This window comes from Erpetoichthys calabaricus, chromosome 1 (genome assembly GCF_900747795.2).
Source record: "Erpetoichthys calabaricus chromosome 1, fErpCal1.3, whole genome shotgun sequence".
Lineage (NCBI taxonomy): Eukaryota > Metazoa > Chordata > Cladistia > Polypteriformes > Polypteridae > Erpetoichthys > Erpetoichthys calabaricus.
Window position 1 is genome coordinate 304,733,224 of NC_041394.2, and position 26,869 is coordinate 304,760,092.

The 26,869-nt window shown below is 36.5% G+C and overlaps 1 protein-coding gene across 1 annotated transcript in view; it reads right to left on the reverse strand.

Annotated features, from left to right (window-relative positions):
• slc6a15 (solute carrier family 6 member 15) overlaps positions 1 to 26,869 on the reverse strand; it is a 96,205-nt gene that overhangs the window by 33,351 nt on the left and 35,985 nt on the right. The window contains exons 4-5 of the mRNA XM_028817239.2: positions 26,131 to 26,257; positions 10,724 to 10,905 (exon numbers count right to left, since the gene is read on the reverse strand). Of these exons, the coding sequence (XP_028673072.2) occupies positions 10,724 to 10,905; positions 26,131 to 26,257 (309 nt within the window). The remainder of the gene's footprint in view (positions 1 to 10,723; positions 10,906 to 26,130; positions 26,258 to 26,869) is intronic.

Genomic DNA, 26,869 nt, shown 5'->3' on the forward strand with positions numbered 1-26,869 from the left:
TACTGCGCAGGCGCCCCAAGAAATGAGGGGCCGCGAGAAGCGGATGAGGGGCCGCGAGAGGCGGACAAGACCACAGAAAAAAGGAGTGAGCACAGAAAAAAGGAGTCAAAGAAATGAGGCGGCGCGAGCACAGAAAAAAGGAAAAGGCACAGAAAAAAGTAGTCAAACGCAGGCAAAGCACAAAACCCATTGCACACGAAACTAGCACACAAAAAAAAAGAAGACGCTCGCGCACAACAGCAAGGCACCCCCCCCCCCCCCCCTACAGGCACCGGACGGGACACACACCAAGAGGGGGATTTAACAAGCCCATGGAACACAAAAAAAAAAGAACACAAAACCACCCCACACACCCTACAAGCAACGGACGGGACACACAAAGAGGGGGATCGGGAAGCCCGTGGACTCATTTGTGCCCTATAACCTGGAAGTACGTCCTGGTCACGTGAGCAGGAGAGATGACGTGCTTCCAGGTTGAAGATAAGGACTGTTTACCCTGACCCGGAAGGAATAAGGAACTGTGGACTGTTGGGCAGGAACACCTCCGGGTCAGGGTGTATAAAAGGACTCCGGGAAAGCCCAGACACTGAGCTGAGCTGGGAGGTAGGGTGGCTAAGTGTCTGGGAGAAGGAGGAGAGAGAGTATTGTGATTAGTTTATTATATGAGTAGTGTGGAGTGGAGGGTGCTTTGTGCGCGTAATTATAGTACAATAAAAGAGTCTTGTACTTTCACCTGGTGTTTGGAGTGGTACCTGAGGGTTCAAGAGGTGGACACACGCCTCTACTGCTACAATATATATATATATATATATATCCCCGAGAGGGGGTGCAGTGAGTGTGTACGCCTGATGAGCCGAGAATTAGGACGAAACACGTGTCACGTACTCTTTGCATTATTTGACACTAAAACTATGCAACATTCTGTGATCTGCTTCTTGCAACTGAAGAGGGCACTGTGGCGAATGTTTGCTGACTTGCAGACCAACCACAAGCGTTACCTGGTAGGTAACCACCCATACAATCAGACTGTGATTCAGACTATGAATGTCATGAATATATAGAGCTAGAGATCCACAAACGGAAAAAAAACAAGTCACGTATCTTAAAATCATTTTTTTATTCCCAAGCTTTCGACAACCTGCCAGGTGTCACATCATAGGAAAATCAGAGGAAAATAATTATATATACAGGAATCAAAGGCACTATATAGCAGGTGAAGGGTGGGGATGGAGGGGGAGTTGTAAGGGGTGGATTAATAAGGTGGGGTTCGGAAGGTGTTGGTCATAAAGTCTTTCTAATATTTGGATGTTCTTCTTTTTAAGCCTGCATATGCTGGGTTCCAGTCCAAGTGTCTGTTAATGGTGTTTTCATTAGAGAGACAAGATTCAGCCAGTTTTCTTGCACTCTTAGTGTTGGCCCTGAATTTTACTTTCACAGACCTTCGTTTACATATATGCATGTAAATTTTTATATATATATATATATATATATATATATATATATATATATATATATATATATTTTTTTTTTTTTTTTTCTCTGATTTGATAAAGAATTTTCAAATGTAAGCTTTAAAGGGAAAACAACAATAATGACTTCACACAAGGCATGCTCACAAGGGAACTAGGCAGGAAGAACAACCCTACTTGAGGTGCTTTAGGCTAAAATACAGTAAACAAAAGCACTAACACACCTGTGGCCACTCTATAATGCAGTAGAGTGTGGACTTTATTGTAGACTGTGAATAGTACATATTAATTTCAGAATGTTCATGAACGGGCGGCATGGTGGTGCAGTGGGTAGCGCTGCAGCCTCGCTTCCTGGGTCCTCCCTGCGTGGAGTTTCCATGTTCTCCCCGTGTCTGCATGGGTTTCCTCTGGATACTCCGGTTTCCTCCCACAGTCCAAAGACATGCAGGTTTGGTGCATTGGCGATTCTATATTGTCCCTAGTGTGTGGGTGTGTGTGTGTGCGGGCACCCTGCCCGGGGTTTGTTTCCTGCCTTGCACCCTGTATTGGCTGGGATTGGCTCCAGCAGACCCCCATGACCCTGTAGTTAGGATATAACAGGTTGGATAATGGATGGATGGACAGCCAGCCCTTTATTGCAACCAAAGTGCTACCTGTTGCATGCCAAGCACTGGGTAGTTCTTATCACAGGAAGCTCACATTTGACCCTACCCTCTCTAACCTAACTATAGCTCTTCAGTGAAATAAAATTAATGAAAGTGTACAGTACATTTTCTTTGCTAAAGGTAATATGAACAAAGAGTTGAAGAGAAGGTTCATCCTCAAACTAACCTGATAAAAAGACTGAGTTAGGAAAGACTCATTCATAATTTAACCTTATAATTTAAAAGTTGGAATCAAAAAGAAGAGAAAGCCTCTTTATTATATACAATGGTCTCTTCATAGTAAGTATACTAGTGAAGCCCCTAAAACACATAATACATATATTGCGAATGTTTCAGCTAAATGTAAATAATTACCCAGAGCAAGGGATCCGGACCCAAAGTAGTGTAGGTGTTATTTTGAAAAAAACTATTGTGTTTTCCAAAATGTATTACTGTGGTGTGGTTACTATTGACTACTGACTGAATCTTGTGAACTATGTTGATTTAATGTAAATTAATTATCCATGCGTATGTTTACTTCAGCTTGCGCACATGTTTAATACTTTTGCTCAGAAAGATCTAACTCTACATGAATGCATATTTTGAGATATGATACAACATGCAATGAGAATAACGCACACAAAGCAGTAGTGAGCTAGCAAGTAGAAAGTAGAAAATATCTAGTATTTGATAGATACAAATGTACCAGACATATCTGACAACCCAGTAAAGCTCTTGTGTAAAAGAATACACAGTTTTCTATCTGTTTATTTTTACCTCACAGGGAACATTTCAGTTTGGTTAAATATCAACCTCTAAAGACCACAATTGATGTAGATAGTATGCGATTGATACTATAGAGTTGCTGAACATACTTACATACTGTATCTACCTAGTACAACTTTCATGTAAAGGAATAAATACTTTTTAAAAAATTACATTAGTATGTACTCTAAGACTTGGAAGTTGACCAGAAGTTGTTGACTTTGGATTACAGTATTCTGTAAGAAACAGAAAGAACTTCCAGTCAATCTGTTACTTTAACACACAAATACAATATAGTTCACACAGGCAATAGCAAAAATTTGGATAGACTTGTGTAGAGGAGGGCAGTAAAGCATATGGATGCTTCCAGAAAGATGTGATTCATCAGCTAATGAAGCCACTATGATCCTAATTTACTTTGCTTAAAAATACTATACAGGCTTGGTTGCCTTTATTTTAAGGCCATATATCTATAAGTAAAACCTCAGCGAGGGGTATTTGTTGTTGCATATCTGGCAGAAACATCACAGATAAAGAAAGTTAAAAAAACAATGTTATATAAGGAAGATAGTCTAAGGTGACATGAATAACTAAGTGCATAAAAGTCCTCCCTTCAACAGTCAGTGCCAGGGACCTTTCCTCAACAGACTATTATGGGTTTTGGCCTACAAGAGCTCAGTTACTCACTCATTTGAGTCATATGAATATCAACGAAAAGGACATCACCTGCAGCTGATAATTATGCCAAAAAGTTTATCTTTTGAAATGCAAGACTAATCATAACAGTAATTGACATTAAATTTGTGATAGTTTCAATAAGAGTGGTCTATTGACAGTACCATATTCAAACTGCAGTATTGAGACCATCCGTGTGAAGTACAGGTTTGCATTCTTGCATATGCTGACATTATGACAAAAACAGAGGCTGGGACTGTATGCAGTTTCAGCTACCACAGGAGAGATAAGTCAGACTAAAAGAATCCTTGGTGGAGGGTTTATTGGCACTGGCTACTCCAGGGAATTAACAGGAACCAGATCAACATCAACAGGGGTTGTTATGCCTGATAATAATGTAGGCTTCTATGTAAAAGTTCTTATTAGGTAAGAATAGATAGGGAGTACGTCCTGTAAAGAAAAGTGATGCATTCCTTCAGAAACCCAGAAACTATGGATCTTGCATTTGCCAGAGTGGGCTCACCTTCTGATAAGCCACAAGGTGCCTCCAGATAGTGGTAGTTGAAGTCCCACAGTCAGATACTTCCAAGGCATAGACACAAAGAATGATGGGAAATGACTTGTATAAGAAGTTCAACAATATTATGTCACAATGAACTAAGCAATGCTACTAATATACTAGAAGTTCCTCCACCACACAGAAGGGAAGTCTCTTAGGTCATAAATGACCAAAAAGAGCACATTATTGTGTATAGACAACTGGGGGGGATCTAATTCTGAAACAGTGATTGTACATTAAAGCAACAAGGTATAAAAACTGATTTTACTTTCGCAGTATAGTGCTATATGCCTCCAACAAGCATTAAGAAATTATATAAAACAGTGTAAATGACTTGTTTCAATGTTATATAATGGTCCACAGATGTCATATGGGCATGTCCACTTTTTGGTCATTTCTGGTTACACGTCATTTTGTTTGACACAACAGGAATACATTTGGACATTATTCTCACATTTTGGCTTCTAATTAAAAAGCAGATTTTTATTGTCATTTTGCCTTTCTTTGTTTAAATGATGGTTTGGAGCTGAACATGTATGTCATGCTGGTATTGCCATCAGATGTAATAGTATACTGTAAATACAGCGACAATTGCAAACAGTCTTTATCCCTCTTTGGATGCAAAAGCAATAGTTAGCTTTCTTTAAAGTAGACCCTAGTGGTAGGAATTTGCATTCTGTTTATGACCTTTTTTTCTAATTCTGACTTTCTATTTAGTTTTGCCCTTTGATTTCAGGTAATCATTCTTATTTATCTCCTCTGATGTTCTGATCCTTGCTTATCTTTTAACTAAGACCTGTCATTTCTCATTAATTTCCTGTTTTTTGGTGCTCAAAATAATTTTTTGGCACTATGTGTGTCCACAAAAGCAAGATATTACCGTATTTCTGAAAAATCCAGTTGTTTCTAAACATCCAGGAGATAAAATAATATGCCAATCTTTCAAATAATATGTTTCCTTCACTCTAATCTACCATTGGTGGACAGAAAATACTGTCATTTTGAGCTGTCTTATGTGTAAACAAATGGTTTCTCCTCCTTTCAGAAAAAGGAACCCCGAGAAAGAGAGAGTGATAGTTAAAGGGGGTTAAGTAAATATACTGACTGGGTTCAGGTTAAAGTGCATACCAGTCTTTAGTATTATAAAACTGTTTTCAAAAGACAATTACAATTTTTGCAATGTGTGTTAACAGATAGGCAGTCACTTTAAATGTGAAATTTAAACATGGTATTTGGTGGATTGTCAATGCTAAATTGACCCTTGTGTGTCGATTTGAGTGAGTGTTCACCCTACAATGGACTGACACCCTGTCTAGGGATTGTTCCAGGCCTTGCAAACTGTGCTTGCTGGGATAGGCTCCATCCCATCGCGAACCTGCTCAGGAATAAACAGACTTAAAAAAATGGCATGGTATGGAATGTTAAAACTTCACACAATAATAATAATAATAATAATAATAATAATATCTTTCTTTTCATTTATATTTATTCTAGGAAAACTTACAGTTAAGCACACCAGCAATATCATTAAAACATGCATTAGCAATCTGTCATTTTTGCTGCCCATATATCAGTATTGTTATTGGTCTAAAAATCCATAATGGATGGGAACTACTGAAGATATGATAGTTATACTAAATGAGTCAGAATTCTGTTACTCTTTGCAGCTGATTTCTTTTAAAGTTGATTCAAAATTAAATACACATAAATAAAATGAACATAACATTCCCCAACTCTTTTAATCCAGTCCAGTTTACAATGGTTGCATGGCCTCATTTCTGTATGTGTCACTAATGTTTCGCATTGCACAGTCGTGTATACATTCACTAGCACACAGAGCCAATGTAGAAATACTAAAAAAAACCAAGCATACAGATGGAAGGAAAACCAACAAAGACAAATGTAGGATATACAAACTCCAAACAACAGCTGCACACACAATTCAAACCCAGGACACTGGATCCATGTGGCAGCAGTGCTGATTAAAACACTACTATGCCAAGTGATAATCGCAAATTTAATAAGGCAAAATACAAAATGGAAGTGTGCCTTCTCTCTCCACTCTCTCTGTAGCACACCTACACACACATAAACACAAACATTTTAGTACCACTTAGTAGTTTGCATTCCTGTTGTGGTTTTCTTGTTTTTTATAACCTAGCAGAAGCCTTGATACAAAAGGAAGCAGACATTTTTACTTGGATTAAGATTAAGGCTGAATTTGGAACATTAAAAAAATGCAAGGCAGCACAGCACTGCTGAGATTTATTTTTGCAGTCACTGTTTGCTATGGATGCACTGCTAATGAGCATTTAATTAAACATGGGTAACATACTGTGAATACTGCAAGCAGCCGTCAACAGGAAACTGAATATGGCTTTATATCTAGAATGAAAAGAAATAATATCAAAGCAAATGAATGAAAATTCTTTAAAAATAGAAAGCCATTATAATTAATTCATATTAGTCTGAATCAGAAAAAGAATATAAAACACTTTATACTATAGGTGTTTTTTTTAAATATTGTCTTCATATGTTTATATTATGTTTCACTCTTTCACTTGTTTTTACTAGGTATACTTTAACAATATATTCTCAAATATCTTCATGTTTATCTTTGAAATATTTAGTATAAACTAATATAATTGGGACCATTTAAATGTCATCAGTGGTACATGGAATGTTACCTTTCCAGTTTAAATCCTTTCTTCAAATTAAATGTACTGTTAATAAATATCTATGCCTGCATGTTTGAAAAAATAATTCAGATTCATCCATATTTGCATTTATTTTACTGGAAGGCCCATTTGTAGACGTATATGTACAGTATGTACGTGCTGCTGGCCTGGTGGAAAAGCATAGTGCCCACAATCCATTTTATAAAAAAAGTATGCCATCAGTTGTAGAAAATAAAAGACAGATAAGCAGGGCGTACTGTGCAGTATTTCGAACTGACTTAATTACTACACCGTATTGCACATGATAATTAATATCACAGCAGTAACTCCTTCTTAGACTACAGAACTCATTCAGGTAGATAATGTGATGAAGGATTCAGGCATTAGGGTTGATTGAAAGCAAAAGAGGAAAACACAAAAAAAAAAAGAAAATGAAATAATACATGACTATGGCAGGATAAAGTAATATTCAGAAACGTTGTTGACACCTAAGCCCAAAGCAAACATCTAAATAAGGCATATTTTTTATTATAAGAACAATATCTAAAACAGTTACCCCAAGGGGAAATATGTTTCAAACACCCATTGGGACCAAGTAACTGGCATTTTTAGTAATGTCTATAATAAACTGTGCCAAAGAAAAAGATGGTAGAATGTCTCATTAACTAAAAATCAGTGGCACTCACTCCCTTTATGACAAAATGCACTGGGAAACTGGTGCTAGGAAAACATCAGATGGACTATTTCACATAGTCTGGACCACTTCTAGCTTGTATACATCACAGCCAGGCCACAGAAGATGTACACATATATTGTGTAATTAAAATTGGTATGCTATAGAACTTTTTATAGACCACAACTCACCATTTAATGCTGTTGTATTATCAAAAGTGGTCTCCAAACTCTTGCACTAGGAACATAACGTCACACCATACAACTGGAGTTTTGAACTTCCTAATTGAGGCATGTCAGCACTGGCAGCATCACAACAGTCTTCTGAGCTCTTTTGTGTACTGCTTGTTCACCTATGATAATGTGTCCAAAATCATACAACTCCACCATTATATCTTCTACTTACATTTAGCGGCAACAATGAAGAGTTGACTCATAGAGAGGAAATTTGTCTTTTGATATGCCATGTCAAAAATCTCTCACATACTGTTGGCAAAATCAAGGACCTGATCATAGACTTTAAAAATGGAGGTAGACTACATTTCCAATTACAATGGACTAGATTCTTTGGAGGAAGTCAGCAGCTTTAAATTTATCGTAGTTACCATCACTAATGACCTAAAGTGGACTCAACACATCTCAACTAAAGTGAAGAAGGCTCACCAATCCCTTTATTTCATTAGATGTCTGAGGAGTTATTGAATGCTTTTATTTATATTTACCAACTTTTACAGGTGTACAGTGACAATCATCTTCATTAGTCACTTAACATCCTGGTTTGGCACCTGATCAATCCACATCAACTCAAAGCACTGCAAATCATGATGAAGTTGACAGACAACATTACTTGCATGCTATTGGACATACTGTATATAACACATGCTACCTTAGAAAGGCTAACAGTATGGTTAAAGTGCCCAGCCCTTCAGTACAGCCATGTTTCAATGCCTCTATTCTGTCAAATGGCACAGGACCATTCATACACCAATAGATTCAGGAAGGGTTTCTATTCAAAAGTCATAGGCCTACTGAAAGGCTACTCAAACGAAAAATAAATGATTGTTTCTTCAGTGTGTGGGTGTGCGTATGCATATATACTGTGTATATATATATATATATATATATATATTTGAGAGAGTGGCCACAACACACATCAATGTCGTTTCTTTCTCTCTCTCTCGCTCACTCAATTCACCTCTACTCCTCCTGGCAAGCTTTGTCTTCCACCTCCTGACTCTGCAGCTCCCTCTGGCGGCACCCACAGAACCCAACAGGGATATCCCAAACTCCAAGTCCCATGTTGCCCTGTGGGAATCCTGGGCACTGCTGCCATGCAGGAGGACTGACATCTAGCGGTCAGAGGAAAGAACTGTCCTGTGTTTGTCCTCTGCCCCGGTCCTTACAGTTCATTGGTGTCCCAGCTGGGTAAGGGCCCTGGCTGTCCACCACAATATATAAAAACTCTACTAAAACAGGTAGGAGTTGGTAGTCTGCTGCAGGGTCAATTATATATATATATATATATATATATATATATATATATATATATATATACACAACCTGTGTAAGCCCGTGCTTGTTCCCAAAAACTATTGAAATCATTAGAAAAAAAATTTAAATGCAGAGTCGGCGGTTTCGTTTTGTGGACGTACTCGCCCCTCTTGTCTAACGGCGGCTAAGAGAGTTTCTGTCTCCTTAGAGGTTTCATTTTGCCAAAGTGCCCACCTCGTTTGTGTATTAGCAGCTAAGGAAGTTTGACTTTCATCAGTGGTTTCACTTTGAAGACGGAGTCGCTTTCTTTCAACTTCATGCTATAGCCTTGCACTTCCGGGCCGCCTCACACTTCCAGGCCGGACAGACAGGCACATACACTTCCATGCATAGACGTTTATATATAAAAGATATACAGTATATACATATATATATACAGTATATATATATATATATATATTTTGCATTCATTGTATAATGTTGTATTCATTGACTTTTTGCCTGTTTGTTGGTATTGTATTACAGCCATTAGTGTGGGGCAAATACAGTATGCAAGTAAGAAATTTATTGTACACATGACAAGAAATTTAGATATGCATTTTTTGTACTATTTTAAAGTAGTAAAAAAGTGGTATAGCTATAAAATATTTTAAAGCAGTATGTGCTCAATTTCTTAACTTGCATTTCCTTTGTAAGGTCACAAAGGAACTTAGAATGCACATATACTGTCAGACACCAGGCAAGAACAAACCTTTAATGGTATATCAGCCAATGAAAGTGCACTCACTGCCATTCTGTAAAAGGTGGAGTTATTGCTGGTAATTAAGAAAACAAGCCACATTTTGGAAAATGAAAGGAAATTGTAGTACCACAAGAATACCCACACAAACATAGGAAAATGATGCAAATCCTCTGATTAGATCAGGAATCGGACATAAATCTCTGGAGCTAAGAAGCAACAGCACTGGTTATCTTACTATTCTGCTACCCAAAATACTTTAAAGGGTGCTTTATAAAATTCCTTTATTGTATTTTGAGATGCAATTTATATTTCTCTTTTTAAATAATTATTTAGAAAATATGTAAAATACAGTAAGATGCATCATTAGACAAGATAACATTGCTTCTTCTCTATTTAAAATATTTGTTATAGATGGAGCTGTAAAGTCCTTAAAACACACTATTATTGGATGCATCGACCATTCAATAAGCCAGGTTTTGTAATTTAAATGCTGCTGAAACAAGTATAGTTTGTGCTGCCCCTAAGATATGATACTACTGTGATAAGCACTGGGTTTTCTATAACCTTTGTTGGCAAGGTGCAGGTTTATACAATTGTTACATGGCTGCATAGTGTAGTATCTGTTTAGACTGTGGTATATGCCACAACACACTTGCACCGTTCAGACCAACACTATTTTCATCATATATTTAATATATTGGTGATACATGCCAACTGTTTTGATTGTCCTTTATTATATTTAGTATACTGATGCTCTCCTGCACATACAGTCACAGTCCTGGATTTCCAAAAAAATATCTTTTATTATTCTAATAAAACAGAAAATAAAGTCTTCTAAACAAAGGTCCTTCAGTTTTGAATACAAAACCACAACTGAAGATAAAAGTGAAACCACCTTTAAGTAATTTATAAGTCAATGATAGGGTCCTGTGCTGACATACAAAAATAGGTGACAGACATTAAATATTAAAATATTTTTGTTTCAGCAATATCAGTAAAAATAACACTACAACAAAGGAAATACCTACTTTGCCAGAAGACTGAATGCCCTTGATCATTGCTAGGCAGACCATCGCCCAGGCAGACAGCAAACAGACTGTCATCTTCCAATTGAGCCCACCACTCTCAGAAATGGAACTAGATATGTCCAGCGCTACCCTATACCAGTAGTAGGTGGTGGCAGAGCTTTTTTCACATTCTGGCTCCACGACTACAAAAGAAGTAGAATAGAAAAAAAATTAGTTCACAAAATGAAGCCTGGAAAGGGTGTAACATAACATAACAACCATAGAATGTATATTCTTGTGAAATATTTTCATGTACATATGAGAGATGTACGAGATGTTTTCAAAACATACAGAATACATAAAGAGAACGTTTGTAATTATTTTAATCTCAAATGTACAGGATACCCAAAGAGAACATTTGTAATTTTTTAAATCTAACTTTATCTCGTATGTACATGAAAGTATCCCATACATATGTGGAAACGTCTCACACATATGTAAAAGTATCCTGCACCTGCGTAAAAACATCTTGTACGTACGTGAAAGACATTTTCACGTATGTACATGATAAGGCCTATCCCATAATTTTTTTCATTGTGCAGTTCAGAGCTTCCATATTTGTGTGCATATCCTTATACTGTTAAACTCCGTGGTCTACACTACTGTCTTAATGATTATCTTCTTGATTTGCCTTTAAAGGTTTAGTTAACAACTCTGCATGGCTGAACACATTATTTCCCATTGAGTTTATGCTGTTAAAATAATCATCCCAATTTTATTATCTGAAATGAACAAATATAAGTAACGATACTGCTTAATCTATATGCCTCCATCTATACTTGCAGCTGACATAGATGGTTATGACAGAAGAAGGAGAATCAGATCCTAGAAAACTCCAATTCATTATAAAGATACAGTACCTGGTGTTGACATGCTAATTCTTAACATACACACAAGAATGTTGGAAACAGAGTTCATGAAGAATATGAAAGTAACAAATAATAAAAAGCATAATAATACTAATGGGTGACTGTAGATGAGCAAGGTATGGTGGTGTACTCTGAGGAAGGCTGAATGATAAAGTAGGCATTGTCTTTAGTGGTGCAGATTTCTAAAAAACACTCTCAAAAGAGATGCAAAAAGCCAACTGCCACTTACTATCTCTCCACTTGAATTCCTGAAGGACACTTATTTCAATAGCCAAGCTGAACTAATACCCTTCTCTAACTCTAGCATTAGCCAACGTAAGTTACACTAGTCTCCTGAATTTTATGTAAATTACCAGGGATGTTAGGCAAAGGTGAGCTGACAACTCTGCAGACTTGACAGACAAAAAGTTTGATTAAAGAACAGCAATTTTAAGCTTGTAGGCCCCAAGCTGAAATTTTGTCTCCTGTGATGGGGACACTCAGGCACTTATGAGAAGGCACTGACATGTACCTGTAGGTATAACAGCCAAAGCTACACTTTCTCGCAAGGTGCATACATCTCGTTCTGGGGTCTAGAAGATCACCCTCTATTACGGTTTGGAAGCACTCCCTCCTTAGAGATGTTTAGGCAAAACACTATCTGAAATCTCTCTGAACTCCCTAGCTCTATGATCAGCTCTTCCAAAATCTGTATTTGTGCCAGTGACCAAATCCAGTCTTAGGGGAAAAGCTTTACTTCAGGATGAGAATGTCAGTAGTGAAACTACTGTGCCAGAAAAAGTAACTCTTTTTCCCTACAAACCTACCAAGGACACAGTGAAGCAACCAAAGTAAGATCACGACAGAAAAAAAAAACAACAGTCTTCATACCATAAGTAGCTTCTGGAAGGCTTGGTATTGTCAAAATGGCTTTATTTGTGCAAGATAAATTATAATCTTAATTAGGGAGTAATCAACCAGCCATGCAGTTGCATTCTGAAGTGTAAATGCTATTGTACAACAAGCTTGTAGAATAACTATGTTAGGCAAATATCTGGCATTTACTAGTTATGGTCTAAAATTAAAACAAGACAGATGAGTTTCACACCATAACACTTTATCGTTTTCTCACCCAATGCTACATACATGAGCAAGAAAGGACAAGCTAAAAATGATGTCATGCTAAAGTTTAAAGAGAAAAATACTAAACAAAAAGTCTGTAAATCATGAAACTCTGCAGAATTCTAAATGAACTTAAACAGCATCTTCTGTGTTATAATTTGTAAGTCTTGTCTGAGGTATTGTGTTCCTCATTAATTTCACTATATAGTTAAGGAAATAACTGAAACAAGTGTAGGTTAGTTACCTTGATTATAAGTCTAACAACTAAGAACCTAGAGTTAAAGCTGAGTAAATTAGCTTAACTTATAAGCCTTCAACAAAATATCTAATTATTGGCATTGTGAAAAACAAAGGATTAAATTTATTGATTCACTAAAAAAAAAAAATCTACATCTCTTTTCTACAAGACACCCAAATACTTGTAAAATCATTAAATGTTGCAAGCAGGGATATTTCTTTCTTACCAATTTTGCTAAATCTAAATTAAAAGTCCTAACTGATATCCTCTGATCAGTAGGCACATTTTATTTCATTCGCAGTTAATACTTTTCAAACTGAGGTCTAAAGTAGATACTCATGTAAAAGTTATTAACTGTTTCCTTTTTCCCCAGATCCATATCCCAGATTTGAATAACCTCACTGTAGGTATAAATACTGCTACAGCTATATCTGTGAAAATTTAACAAAGAAGAATGAAAAAACGCCAAAAATTAGTCACATGTCTATGGTAAACACTATCTCAAGACACTTTGTAGGCATAATACAACTTTCTACATTTGTATAGTTTTCTACAGCTTATCTGATGTGCCCAGGGGCCCTCAGTGTGACCAACCAACAATTTAGCACACTATAAAGGAACAAGGTATACCTGGTGTGATTTTAGTGATGAAGGTCAAATTTACCCAACATCCATCCATCCATCATCCAACCCGCTATCTCCTAACTACAGGGTCACGGGGGTCTGCTGGAGCTAATTCCAGCCAACACAGGGTGCAAGACAGGAAACAAACCCCAGGCAGGGCGCCAGCCCACCGCAGATTTACCCAACATTCTATTTGATTATACATCCTTTGAAGTCTAACATTATTATTAAATTATACTACTAATTGATAATGCGCATTCTTACTTGATTTTACCAGCTTTCTAGTTGAGCTACATTATGCTATGACACTTCAAACTTAATGAAAGATAATGGAATCATCAGTGACAAACACCAGGAATCAGATCATTATGTAATTTCACATCTATCATGTACTCTAGCCTGTACTTGTGTATACTCAGAAAATGTCCAGGGATGGATTAGCAGCTAGACTTGGACTTTAGAAGTTTATTTTTTCCAGGATATGTATCATTTAGCACTTTTCAGATTGGCAGATGCTCATATCTTACTGTATGTATCTTTCATTCAATTAGTTTCCTTGAGCAAGAATGACTTTAGAATATGTAAATGTACTAAATGTACATTTGTATACATGGTGCATGGTGTTTTGTATTTTACAATAATGATCTTTCAATTATAAACCCGTGCTGCACTGTGACATTGTCCATTGGGAAAAACACTATACAGGAAAGGGACTCAGAGTTGAGTACAAGTAAACAGTTGACGTTAAAATGATGCAGGTGGCAGCCATCTAAAATAAGAATCTGTACTGCATTCTCATTTTCTAACTGGATGTAATGTAAACTAACATTTTCAACCCTACTTAATCCAACTCTGGGTCATGAGAGCACTCGATGCAAAGCAGGAAATTGCCTTGGAAAAGGTGCCAGTCCATTGCAGGGCCAACTCACACATGCTATCATGCTCACACTTTTACAAGGTCATTTGGAATTTCCAAATAATCTAACCTGTGTGTATGAGGGAGAAAAACTCATGCAGACCTATAGATGAATGGATAGCTGGGCATTGGATTCAAACCTAGGAAGCTAAAAATGGATGATTCTTTTCAAACGAGTGGAACAAATACATATTTTCAAACCTGCTTAATCCAAGTCAGGGTCGTACAGTAAGTGGACATAACCTATCCAGACAGCATAGGGTGTAAGGCAGATAGCATCATGGTCAGGGTGTCAGTCTTTTGTAAGTCATACACATGCACAAACAAACTAATTTTTTACTGGGTCAAATTAATATACAGTACAATGAAGAGACTTTGGGAAATAGTAGGAAAAATGAGAGAAATCGCTTCAAGCAACTTTACAAAGTGTGTTATAGCAGATAGAGCACTGGAATACATACAGCATAAGGTTGCTGATACAAACCTACTACCTCACTCCCTTTGTGACCCTGAAAAACTCACTTAACCTACTTGTGATTTGCCTGCACATTTAAAATTATATTAGTTTTCAGAACTGAAAGGACCAGCATTTACAGCGTACAGAAACAAACTAACAATTACAAGCTGGTTACAATTACATGAAACAAGTAGACTAATCAAATGAGTTGTGCTATGAAAACCATCAAAAGTTACAAAAATAGATACCAGATACATTAATTATAGATGTATAATGAATAGAAACATGGAAGCCATCGGTGTGCAGTCCTGCTAATTTTATATAAGCACTGCAAAACAGAATGACTGTACATCATGATTTCACTGAGATTCTCAAATCCATAATTAACAGACCATTAAAATTCTTGCAATACAACTCTCATGAAAGGGTGTCACATGTTTGTTCTTAATGCATTTCCTGCACTGCTTCTCCTGGAGCACTTTTCCTGATATAAAACAAGACAAACAGAAGCATTGTTTTTGAAAAAAATGCAGTCAGAAATATACTGCAGTATAAAATCATCATATTTCTAGAACATGTTCTTATGTTCATGAATGTGTATAAATAGCGAAGATCTTTGTGGAATTACAGTATGTGACCTTTTCTATATCCTCATATGCAAGTCATATGTACAAGATCTAGAGCTACCAAAAAATGTCAGATTCCCCTGTACTTCTATTACTGCATTCATGACCTAATACAAAAAACATGAAAGACAGGTGTTTACCCATGCTGTATGTCTCAGTTGTTTGTGGTACTGATCCTCAGAAACTGACATCCTGATTTTCCTTTATTGGCGTGAATGATTAGTGTTTACCAGCATAAGAACAATAACCTTTAAGTGCTAGAATAATTTATTACAAAGAGACACTGAAACCATTAGGCCCATTTTACTTCTCATCATGTGATTTTAAGGCACTAAGATTTCCATTTTTTTATGTGTAGTAATTACTGTATGTCTGGGATGTGTACTGTCTTTATCTCAGTTATACTCTTGGGAATATTAATTTCCTTTAACCTGCCTTTAGAGAAAAGAATCTTCTTTTCACAATATACAGATAGTAACAATGCATGTGCAGTGCTGCTCAGCTGAAAAACTTGAGGTCAGTTTGTGCATAGCAAAACGTTCTATTTTCTTCACAGCTGATTGAAAGACCCTCATTACTTTTGTAATAGATTTATCAGTAATTTCATAACAATGATTTGTGTATGGCACTTCTGCCTTGCATTGCCCAGGAACAGGATTTGATTTACAGATTGGTTACTGTCCATTTGGTGTTTTAAGATTCTTCCGGTTGGTCTTGTACTTTGCATGAGATGGATGGTTAGAGCTAAGCTCTGTTACCGGCAGTGTTGTTTTACCATTTTTTTGCTATCATCCAGCGGTATCCTGTATTTGCATTATACATGAGTATGAATAAGCATGAGCAGCAAACAAAAGATTTAGAAAGAAAAGGAAAAGGATAAGGATACGGCAGTTAAACTTCCATTAACGTGAAAACCAGCCTCAAGGTCATGATACTGCTTACCAGAGACTGACTTGGAACAGAAGGGCGAAGAAATTGATCTGCTAGGACCTGATGCTGCAGCATTGGCTCCAGCCAAAGTGAAAGTGGGAGTGAAACTGCTAGCGAGGCAGGCAAGGAGGATCCATCAATTTCAGGAGGATTATTTTAACTGAGTGTGGCCCTTTCATCCTGCTGTCAACTGCAGAGTATGCCACATTAACCCCAACCAGACTCACAACTCTGCCTACAGAGCATGGAGAAGGCCGAAATGCACTTTATAAGCTGAATAAAATGATTGTCGCACTTGGGTAGGGACAATAAGAGCATTATAATGAAGGATATAAAGAAAGAAATAATGAACCTAAGCAAGAAGAATGGGAAACAGCATCACGACATAAAAGACCTGGAGAAATGTTAGTACTAAGTTTATTACAGCCTTTATAGAAATTCTAGGAAAAAGAAATGAAAAAATGAATGAAAATACCAGCTAAGTTAGAGAATAAAATTAAAGTACTTGCTGTTCAGCTTGAAGATGTTAAGCAAATGTTTATGACTCGTACTGAAATAGATGAACAATTGGCATCCGCCACTGACAAAAAGGCAACTGCTACAAAATCAGAATGCAAAGTGTTTGCTGAGAAACTGGCTGCGCTGGAAGATAGATACAGAAGGAACAACATTCAAATGTCTTCCTGAAAAATGTCCAAATCCAGTGAAATTCATAGATGAACTATCCTCTAAAATAACTGGAAAGGACTTCAAATCGACTCAGCAGCCTACAATATATGTGGATCGAATACCTCAAAACTGAGAAGCCTTATTGTTTGTTTCGACAAACTTCAAGCCAAACAAAACTTCATGTCCCTTATCACAGAAATAGGAGATTATATTTGAAAATAACCGCATTCAAATTTTTCCCAGATTTCTCCCATGCAACAGCTGCTGAATATGCGGCATACTGGAGTATTAAAAAGCATCTATGCAGTGCTAATATCAGATATAGCCTCTTGTACCCTGCCAAAATAAAAGTGAATATTGAAAGTCAGTTGTACATTTTTAACTCTCCGAATGAGGCAGAAAAAGAGCTAAGCAGACTGAACTCGACATCCTTTTCAAACATGATCATGAGCCATACCATGTTCTGATAAGGCAAAGATTCTGCTTGCAACTTGCCATAACTATTCATTCTACTTCCTTTACAGCTTTTTTTTATTATTTTAAAACTTCAGCTTATTTTATTAAAGTAACTTGCCATTTACAGGGTGTTTTTTTTCACTTCAAACCCTAGATTTATTGTATTGGGAATATACTATCTTATGTTCTCTCAATCTCCATGGGATTTGTTTAACATTATTCTCTAGGTTTATTGTATTGGGACTGTACCTTCAATAACTGTTAATGCCAAAACAACAATAGGCTTCATAGCCATAACACTTGGCAATAATATAAAATTTAGGTCAAAGCTATCATATGTAAAAATGTACTACCTTAACTTAAGACTACAAAATGTCAAGAAAAGTTCAGAAGCAATGTATTTATGACTAAACAGTGAACTTTGTGAGCAGAAATGTCAAAGGTCTCAATCACGAATTAAAGAGAAAGAAAGTATTCACTCACTTAACAGGTTTAAATGCCAAGATAGTATTTTTATAGGAGACTCACATAATAAGTAAGGATTAGTTTTGGTTGTAAAGGGATTGGATCAAATAAATTTTTCAATACGGCTATACAAAGAAAACTGGGGGTGTGAGAATCTTAATGCACAGAACTATACCATTTATAGTGGCAGACGTAATATGTGATCCTGAAGGATGATATGTCATGGTGATGGGGAATTTACTTTACTTTATTTTCTGATAAATATTTATTCAGCTAACATGGATGATAGAGACTTACTCCAAAATGTATTTGTATCTATTCCTAATGTGAACACTCATAAAATTATAAATGCAGGAGACTTTAATTGTGTTTTAATTCCAGACCTGAACAGGTCTTCACCTACAGCGGTAATAATATGTAAAACTTGCCAAAAAACTTATGGAGTTTGTAATGGATCTGAACCTAACAGACTCATGGAGGTTTTTAAATCCTAACATTACAGCATATTCCTTCTTCTCACAAGTTCATCAATGTTACTCAAGAACTGGTTATTTCTTCATTGTCAATAATTTTTTGCCCATTATCAAATTGTGATAGTACGACACTATTGTGATCTCCAACTCTCCATTCCCCTCTGCTCTTAGTTTACTATGTCCTACATACTCATCTCGTAGCTGGCATCTTAACCCCCTGTCATTAACTGAAGAGCACTGTACAGAATTAATTTCCAACCAAACTGATTATTTTCTGAAGACAAATGCATCCCCAGAGCTCTCTGCATGAATACTTTGGGAAACTCTGAAGGCATATTTAAGAAGACATATTATTTCATATCTTTCTCACAAAAATAAATTAGATACCAAGAAGGCATCTGAGTTAATCAGCACAATTACAAGAATATATCTAGAATATAACAGGTCTCCAAATGAGGCACTTTATAAAAAAAGAAAGGTTTTGCAATCAGAATTTAACCTCTTGACTACTAAAGAAACAGAACAGCTTGTCTTTAAATCGCGACGTCATTATTATGAACACAGAAAGAAAGCCAATAAAATTTTAGCTCAACAAATCCACAAGCAAGAAGTCTGCAATTCAATAATAGCAATTACCAACTCAAACAGAGATAAAATCATAGACCACAAAACCCCCCACATTTAGTATAAGTCCTTATATTCCACTATTATTAAATAAGATAAGACACAATCTAATGAGTTATTTGACTCATTACAGATACCACAGCTAGATACTCTTACTGCTGTGGAACTGGATAAACCTCTGACACTCTCAGAATTACTAGACGGCATAAACTCACTTCAAAGTGTGAAAGCAGTAGACCCTAATGGCTACCCAGTGGAATTTTATAAAAAAAATTAAAATAAGTTATTTACAGAAAGCTAAAGACAACAAAATTCTACCTCTAACTTTTCGCCAAGCATTAATTTTCATCTTTCCTAAGAAAAATATAAACTTCAATATGCATTATACAGACCAATATCACTCCTGAATAATGGTGTTAAGATACCCTAAAGTTCTAGCTAGAAGGACTGAGAAAGTTCTTCCTTCTGTAAGACCAAACTGGATTTATTAAAGGCAGACATTTAGCTTCTAATCTTTGATGTTTGTTTAAAATAATATATTCACACATTAAGTCTAACACCCCAGAAATCTTATTACTATCGATGCAAAAAAAGCATTTGACATGGTTGAATAGGACTACCTATTCACCACATTGCACAAATTTGGGTTCGACCTAAACATATGTGTGTGGATCAAACTACTCTATACAAGTCCAGAAGCCTAAGCTCATATTAACAACATTATTTCAAACTACTTCAAACTAGAAAGCAGTATTCAACAAGGAAGACCTCATCACCATTGCTCTTTGCAATCAGCATTGAGCCATTGGCTTTTAACTTTCAAAATGCATCAGAGATAAAGGGGATTTTCAGAGAAGGACTTGAACAAAATATATCATTATATGCAGATGACCCACAAAATTCTGTGCCAGCAGTCCTAAAAGCACTAGCAGGTTTTCAAAAGATACCTGGACTCAAAATGAATTTGAATAAAAGTGTGCTTTTTCCAGTGAACTTTCTAGCATACAATACTAGACTGCACACCTTCCTATTGATCTTAGCAGATCAGTTTTAATACCTACGGGCAATCATCAGAAGTAAATAAAGTTCTTTTTCAACAAAATTTTGATGCCTGCATTGAGAAAAATTAAAGAAGTTGTGAATAGATCGTCTACCCTGCATCTCACAAAAACAGGTAGAATCAACACTGTTAAGATGAACATCCTTCCCAAGCATCATTTTCTATTTCAAACCATCCTCATATACATTAACAAATCTTTTTTTTAAGAAATTAGGTCCAATCATAACCATATTTATTTTTAAACATCCATGCATCCAAAGAGTGACCCAAAGCAGAAAGGGATATGGCACTACCTTTCAATTTTATTACTGGGCAGCAATATACAGGCCATAAAGACCAGGGGCCTCATGTATAAATGGTGTGTATGCACAAAAATGTTGTGTAAGCCCATTTCCACGTTCAAATCGTGATGTATATAACCTAAACTTGGCGTAAAGCCACGCACATTTTCACGGTAGCTCCAACCCTGGCATACACAAGTTCTCTGCTCAGTTTTCCAAACTGGTGGTACCCAGTGTCAAAGAAGTACTGCTGTTCCCATGTAGTTTCCCTTTCTTTTTTAGATCCACATCCCTGACACGGCTTTATAAATACACTGAAATTAACAGCATATTGTTCATTAGTTTAAGGCATCTGATTGTAATTAACCTGTAACAATATAATGGTCCACGGAACGGACAAACTATTCTAAATACCATAGCTGCTTTAGCGTTGTTATTCTCACTGCACCTTCTTCTTCTACTTTCAGCTGCTCCCGTTAGGGGTTGCCACAGTGGATCATCTTTTTCCATATTACTCTCACTGCATCACTCGGAGCAGCTGATCAGAAACAGAATTACTGGTATACAGAATCAAGCACACGCTGCCTCAGCCATTCGCTATTTGAACTGCTCCCATCCAACAAATGCTTCAGAGCCTTTCCTGTACAGACCTCGCGGTTCAGAAACAGTTTTATCCCAAGAACTATAAACACACTCAATCAGTCCATCAAGTGCTCCTTATAGAACTGTTTGTACTTACAAGTACAATTACCTCACTGTAAACTTGCGATACAGTTACAATATTGCACAACCTGCGCCACTTTATAAAGCGCATATTTACATATGATGACGATATCATTTTTAAGATGAAATGCAGCAAAATATGTTTATTACATTACACAGATAAAATGGTAATGTCATTTAAATAATCTATATTGTTAATAATTAAACATGTGAGGACACAGTAGTGCAGCGCTAGCTAGTACAGGGATTGTTCCTGCCTCGTGCTGTATTCTTGCTGGGGCTGGCGTGACACTGGATGGACAGATGGATAGAATAATTAAACATGTACTACGAACATATTTCAATGTTCCTTAAAAGTTTTGAAGAATCAGAGTTCTAAGCTTACAGATGGCTTAACATCTATTACAGAGCTGATTGTGTGGTGATTGGTTACTTGGAGAAAGAAAAGGAAGTACAGGAATTGGGGGTTAGTACATTTGAAAGAGGCAGTACTGCTGCAATAAATTATTTCATCAAAGGTCACACACGGCGGAGCAAACATCTTGCGGGAGGCAGGAACAATCTGTGGACGAGGTGCCTGCTCATCACTATCACTGTGCCACTGTGTTCCCATGTTTAATAACATGCTTTAATTCCCATCATCATGAAAATGATATCAAGTATACATCTCAGTATCTTAATTATTTAGAGAGCTGTAATATTACGAATGTAATGGATTCTGTGTCCTGTCGGAGGAAGAGAAAGTCTGTTTAAGAAGCACATAGTGATTCACACACATAGAGCATATAGAACAAATACAAAACAAAGCATTTAATGTGCTACTTTAGTTACGATGGTATTTGAGAAACTAGTAAATTAAACACTTTAAAGATGAAGATTATGATGTTCTACTTTAATGACAAAATAAACTACGTGATTGAAGTGGAAATTTTGAGACTGAAGTTGGCATTTCGAGCTTTTTCCTCACTGTGTCCCTATTTTTTTTTCTTTTCTCTTTACCCAAATAAGCTTTCATATGATACTCAGACGGTGGGCTACGATTCGCCTTTGACTTTGATATCTGACTGCTTCTTTTTTATTTTGGGCACTGTGCATCTTTGTGAACTTCAGCTTTCGAGTTTCTCCAACACTCTGTCACTCGATCAACTTCTTTTTGTTGATTATATCACTGTTTAAACCAACAAATAGTAAGTTTTTCCTTGCCTCTACTTGATATTCGCTGAAATTCTTCTATTTTCACCCATGCTTTTGCCATTGTCTTTTTACAGAAGGCTGAGCTTAAGGGCTATTTATATTGATTTGCATATTCAAAGAGGCGTAATTCATAATTTCCGCTTTTGTCCGTACGCCATGTTATAGTGTGAATTTTACGTGCAGCGTTATACATGAGGCCCCTGGACAATGACACACATTGATGAATATACACAAGCCCGGTCTTCAATAGAATTAAAATCTTGCAGTAGTTCTTTATATTCCCTACTCTGTGTCCCAGTAAATGCAAATTATCATCAATTCACTATTAATCCAATTGCCATTCATTCACTCGGAAATATGGAACCAATGTAGGAAGCACTTTAAGACAGAGAAGCCATTGTCTGTTGCACCTCTACATGACAACCACTCTTTTCCACCCTCTCAAACATACACAGTATTTAATACTTGGAGACTGTCTGGGATTAAAACATTTACAGACTTGTACATCAATAATGTTTTTGCATCTTACGAGCAATTAAGCTTTAAATTTAACTTCTCATCAACACAAATCTTCCACTACTTTCAAGCTAGTAACTTTGCTAAACTGAGCCTGACTAAGTTTCCTCACTTTCCACCTATTTCTGTTCCAGAAGAAATATCGATCCATCTTGATGACTCAAATAGCATCTCCACAATGTATAAAAACATTTTAAAGTCCCATCCTTTCAAAGATCCCAGGGCACAATGGGTAAAGGATCTTTCACTTAACATTTTAAAAAAGGAGTGGAAGGCAGTCACGCACAGAATACAATTTAGCTGCATATGAGCAAAATTATTCAACTTAAAATCTTCTATCAAGCACATTTATCCCAATTAAAACTATCCAAAATGTTTCCAGGGCAAGATTCAACCTGTGAACGTTGCAATCTACCCATTACTACGTGATAGACTAGTCTTCCATCCAGGGTTAGTTTCTGCTGTTTACTCTGTGATGATTTCACAGATTCCTTCTCCTATAAACCTATTAAATAGAAAGTGTATATAGAACATAAATAGGTGGGCCTATATATTTACTGACAAACCCAACAATTATCTTATACAGTATTAATTCAATCACAATATACTAACAAATACCTGTCAAAACTGGACAAAACTTCTAGTGTCTGATTTGCAGAATGTGACTGATGGAATTGACTTTGGCAAGCTTCTTCTTGTGCACAAGCCACTTTAACTTTTTCAGGCACCTGATTGACCTTCTGTGATTGGCAAAGCTCTCTCATTCTTTTAGCATTTTGAAAATGACGCTCTTCTGTTTTTTTCTACATTTTCATTTGCTCATCTTAGCTGACATACTGCTCTCATTATATGAGATCTGAACTTCTGAGATACTGGGTCAAAACCTGGACTGCACTCATCCATGTATAAAAAATGATTTACATTTATACTGTACAGACAGAACAACTGACACCCACTGTTCTTGTGAACTATTATTTATTCACCTTTGTCATATTAATGGTAAGCCTTTGATGACCCTCCATCTAACCCTCACACCCTGTTAAAGTCGGGTTGCAAATTATTTACAAAATTGCTTCTGTGAAAAGGACAGCAGTAATAACCCCTTTCAATTTGATCTTTCACCAATCTGCAGGTACAGGCAAGTAATTTTTTGATGTTAGTGACACCTCTATGAAAAAATGTTTTTTACAAGGCACAGTAATGCACAGGCAGCTGTAATTAAGAAAATTATACATGTTGATACTGTACAAAATTGAAAAGTTTGTAATACAGGAGAAGACTGAAATGCTGAACTTCATCCTCCGTACATCAATCAATCCATTTTCTGCTGCTTATTTGGGTTGGACTGTGGTGGCAACAGTCTCAGCAAATATGCCCAGACATCCAGTTTTCTTGCCACCTCCTCCAGCTCTTCCAGCAGCATGAGATAAACTCTCCAGCCTGTCCTGGGTAAGCTCCAAGTTCTCCTCCCAGTTGGATATGCCTGAAAAACCTCCCCAGGGAGGCATACAGGATGCATCATAATCAGACGCCCAAACTGGATCCTTTTCATGTGGAGAACAAGTGCTCTGTTTCAGCTCCTCCCCAATGTATTCGCTTCTCACCCTTCCTCTAAAGCTGAGCCAAAACACCCTGTGAAGGAAGCTCATTTCTGCTACCTGTATCTGCAATCTACTTATTTCAGTCAGTACCCAAAGTTCATGGCCAAAGATGATAGAATGCTGAACTCCATACTGTATTTAGAAAATGTATTGATATACAGTACAACACGTATATGGTGATGGTGATATTGAAAAGTGTAAAAGGAACATTATAAATAATCAGTGTAATTCTCTTCTTCATATTTATAGACAATAACGATACATTTCAAATTCTAAGCATATACATATATTCTTTTAATACTAGAATCCCTGAAGCCTACGAAAATATTCGTAATGCCGGGCCACCTTAAATTCCCTTGCACCTCTTCATCAGCGTCTTTGTTTTGCAAATGTGTCAATCAGCACTGGCAGGAGGCAGCCTACTCACTCATCCCCCACCGAGGCAGCTGAAGTCAAGTCAGAGGCAAAATTCTCAAAGCTGAAGTCTCTTTATCTGGGTGTTAGGTGTCTGGAATTGTTTAGGGTAAATAATATATCATTATATGGAATACACACATTTCATGTGTGTTCCGTGTCTACAACGATCTGTGTAAATGTAGGATCACAGGAAATGAGAAACAAGAAAAGTCGAACACATAACTAAAACAGAAACTTTTCATGTTATAGTAATAATGACAAAATGCTGCCTTGGTGGGGGATGAATAAGAAGACTGCCTGCTGCAAGTGAAGATTGATACATTTGCAAAACAAAGACGCTGATGAGGAGTTGCGAGGGAATTTATAATAATAATAATTCATTATATTAATATAGCGCTTTTCTCAGTACTCAAAGCAAGGTGGCCTGGCACAATGAATATTTTGTAGGCTTCAGGGATTCTAGTGTTAAATATAATTTGTTCTATATGCATTTTCACTAACACAAAATGATGTGCAACTATTAAACAAAACATTATGCTGAAACAACAACAGAAAAACACAATGCTTTATACAAAGAAATACAAACACAAATCTGTAACTATATTTTTATCACTAGGAAACTGAGAACTTTTCCTTTCATGCCCAGTGTATATTAAAATATTAAGTTTATAATGTTTTAAGTACAGCATAAATTTTTATATTGTGGTCAGGGTGTAAGATGAAAAAGAGTCAAGTCTGTTCTTGACATGATGTGTCATGGGTAGTGGAATCCTAGCCTCTACATGATGCAAATGAGTAACTGACAACTAGGAAGTAGGCAACATTCCACTTTGCCCACAACATTCCTGGGGTAGGTTTTGCACCTGTGCCATCCAGAACTGGATTATGTGGAAATTCAAAATGAATGGGTGGGCAGATGGTGTAGGAAACCTTTGGACTGACCAGCCTGAATGGCTAATAGAAAATATATTAAAGTTGCAAGTAACAACTGAAAGAGGTGACTGCTCAGGTGAGTGAGGATTTGATTTAAAACAGTCACAAAATCATAGATTCTGAGTGGACTCATAAGCCTGTAAACATATGTTACAATATGTCATTTAAAAATTCAAATATGAAAAGTTAACTTACATGTACTTGTTTTGTTTTTAACAAGTGGGCACTGATCCCATGGTAAAGGTTGCTGAAAAGACTGAGAAAAGTAGAAAAGACTCCATCCAATGATAACATTGTAATATAGTGCAACAAAAAAGCAAACCTGCAAGAAAGAATAAGTTAGAGTTTACTTTTGTCATCTACAAGGTCTGTACTGTCAGTATTTAAGTTTATTACAAATAGCAAACAGTGATGCAACACAAAGGGTAAAAAGAAAGAAATAACTGAATTGTAGTTATGCTGTATACAATTACCTGAATTGTAAGGTAGTAAGAAAAACATTTTGCATATTATGTCATAAGAATATTGTTTTTTGTTGTCATTTTATTATTTAATGAGGAAATCATGCAAAGACTATTACAATTATGTCTCAGATTCCCTTTGGAACTTGCATAGTGCTGTTAGTCTCATTGGCAGTTGCTTGTCAGGATGAAATGAATTAATTCCTCAGACAGTACAGATTCATAGTGAAGTAAATATGACAGGTAAGAATAAATGCTAAATAAATTATTCTTTGAAGGACTGAAATCCAAACTTATTCACAAAGAGAAAAATGTGATCTAAGCTGTCAAAAATTGATATGTGATTATGTTAATATTGTTCCTTAAAAAAATGGAAAACAAAGGAGGAGGAAAGGCAGAAATCATTTGGTTCCTATTTCTGGTTTATCGCCTGCTGACACTGTAGTCTGCATGTGCGAATCATTATTAATATG